At 29.3% G+C, this 2,735-nt stretch overlaps 1 protein-coding gene across 1 annotated transcript; it reads left to right on the forward strand.

The window, feature by feature from the left end:
• Positions 1,088–2,043, forward strand: LOC109356964 (stress-induced protein SAM22-like). The gene is made up of 2 exons (XM_019600626.1): positions 1,088–1,353; positions 1,635–2,043. The coding sequence occupies exons 1-2, from the start codon at positions 1,173–1,175 to the stop codon at positions 1,928–1,930; spliced, it is 477 nt and encodes a 158-aa protein (XP_019456171.1). The 5' UTR covers positions 1,088–1,172; the 3' UTR covers positions 1,931–2,043.

The raw sequence follows: 2,735 nt of genomic DNA on the forward strand, positions 1-2,735 counted from the left end.
ATAAATGTTTTAAAAGTTGTAGAAATAAAATGAATTTTTCAATAAAAATATAGAAATCAAATCATGATACTATATGAGTATTTTTTATTAAAAAAATATTTAAAAGTTATAAAAAACTTCAATTTTGAATTTGATTATTTAACTATAATAGAGAAAAATTAAAATTTAAAGAATTTGAACTGTGATATTAAAATTCAGTCGGAAAAGTGTCACAAAGCTTTGATATGATGAAAAATATAATAATTCTTAGAGTATTGATAAATGTTAAATAATATATATAGATTAATACAAATATTAAATGAGGTGAAACTGTATAGATTTTTTAATTAAAATTAAATAATTACATAAGTGAATGTGAAATGATTATATTAAGGTTTTGTTACCAAAATTGTGATCATAAGATTTACATGCTTGTGCATCCTACTGTTCTTCCATCAAGATTTATACGAAGTTACACACTTACACCCTCATGTCGGAGATGAAGAGGTAAGGATGAGATTAAGGAATAGTGGAAAGACAAAGAGGTAATAGTAGAACTGATGAAATGGAAAAGAGAAATAGTATGGATGTGAAAAAAGATTTCAATTCACTCTAATGTTCGATGATCAATACTTTTTAAGATAATAAAACATATGGGTCAATCACTAATTAGCATTAAAACATTAAAATATAAAATGTACAAAAAGTGAGGATGTAGTATAAAAATATACATAGTAGTAACATATAACCTTTTAGAAGGGAAAAAAGTGAGGAGGAAGTGATATATGACTTGAATGAGTTTTTTATTATATAGTTAATAGATTATGTTGCAAAAGCTATATATACTAGTACCTGGTCAAATTTTGTACAAAGTAATAATATATTGTTTATTTTGTATAACATATACCAATATATTTACAAATTATAACATATATATCAAAATGATGGCTCCTGAGTGTGCATCTCGTCCCTTTTGTTGACAATGGGTAGATATTGTCCCCAATAGACAAATGAAAAGGATAGGTGGCTAACAACCTCTATAGTCAGCACCTATCCACAATGAGGCATACAAGCAGAGGTGCCTATAAATACAAACACTCCATTGCTCATAACTCACACAACAACCATTCCAACATCTTCCTCTCATATATCTTTGCATTATTCTTCCTCCTTTTGCTAATTAATTTTCAAGCATGGGTGTTTTTACCTTTGAGAATGAATCCACCTCTACTGTGGCTCCTGCTAGGTTATACAAAGCTTTGGTAACAGATGCTGACATCATAATCCCAAAGGCTGTTGATACCATCCAAAGTGTTGAAACCGTTGAGGGTAATGGTGGACCTGGAACCATCAAGAAACTCACTTTGGTTGAGGGTTAGTATATTATTCCATATATCTTCTTCATCCATAAGATATATTATTATACGGGAAAAATTTAGTTTTCTTTTAGTGTTTGAGATACTGTTTTTAAGCATTCCAAACTTTTATTACAAAAAAACAAACGTTTATATCATTATAGCATAACTAACAAATATTTTATATAAGAAGATCTAAGTTTTGTTTAAATGTATAATTATTATATCAACAAAATCTACAAACCACTTAACCAATTAAGGTGATAATGTTAATGGATGTTTGATAATCTTATTGGACAGATGGGGAAACCAAGTATGTGTTACACAAAATAGAATCAATTGATGAGGCAAACTTGGGATATAACTACAGCATAGTTGGAGGAGTTGGGTTGCCAGACACGGTAGAGAAGATATCTATTGAAACCAAATTGTTTGAAGGACCCAATGGAGGATCAATTGGAAAGGTTACTATTAACATTCAAACCAAAGGAGATGCTCAACCGAATGAAGAAGAGGGCAAGGCTGCGAAAGCAAGAGGTGATGTTTTTTTCAAGGCCATTGAGAGTTACCTTTCTGCCCATCCTGAGTACAACTAAATTGACTTCTATCACTGAAGAAGAGCTTCCTTTTATAAAGTTTACTTCCATGTTATACATCTTGTGCTTTTAAGTTTGCCTCCTATGTAATGATTAATAAGTGCTCTTCTATTCTCTCTTTTTTATTATGCAAAAGTGTGAGATTATATGAGTTTGTATTTCATTTCGTCAATAAATTAATACAACAAAATTACAAGCATCTTCACAATCATGGCAGTTAAAGTCGACATTTTACTTAAAATTGGGATGAGAGTCAAATATTATAAATGCACGATCATAACACGACTTGTAAGATCATACTTATTAATAAAACTCATATAATAAAAAACTCATATTACAACTCAATCCTTATTTTTTATATTCTTGCATAATAGGATAAATTAGTAAAAGGACCAATATTTTAAAGAATAAAACTAAAATTTTAAAAAAGCCCACTTTTTTATATGCTAGCTAAATAAAATAAATTAGTGAAATAATCATTATTTTAAAGACTAAAATTATAATGGCAAAAAACTCATATTACAGTCAATTCCTAAAGAACCCATATTTTAAAGAATAAAAAGATTGTAAAAATCACATATTACACACAACCCAAACCTTATTTTTCCTAGGGTTGCCCATTATGGTTCCTAACTTTTCCCTTCAGTGATTTCTGTTCCTCTTTTCATTTCAAACATGCCATGGTTGCTGCTTCCTGGATCTCACAACGAGAACAAGAAGGTTCAATATTTTCTTGCTCCATATTCCTATCTTTATACTTCTTTCACGCATCTTATAAATCAATAAAATAAGTTTGACGGGTTGA

Source organism: Lupinus angustifolius, chromosome LG01, assembly GCF_001865875.1.
Source record: "Lupinus angustifolius cultivar Tanjil chromosome LG01, LupAngTanjil_v1.0, whole genome shotgun sequence".
NCBI lineage: Eukaryota > Viridiplantae > Streptophyta > Magnoliopsida > Fabales > Fabaceae > Lupinus > Lupinus angustifolius.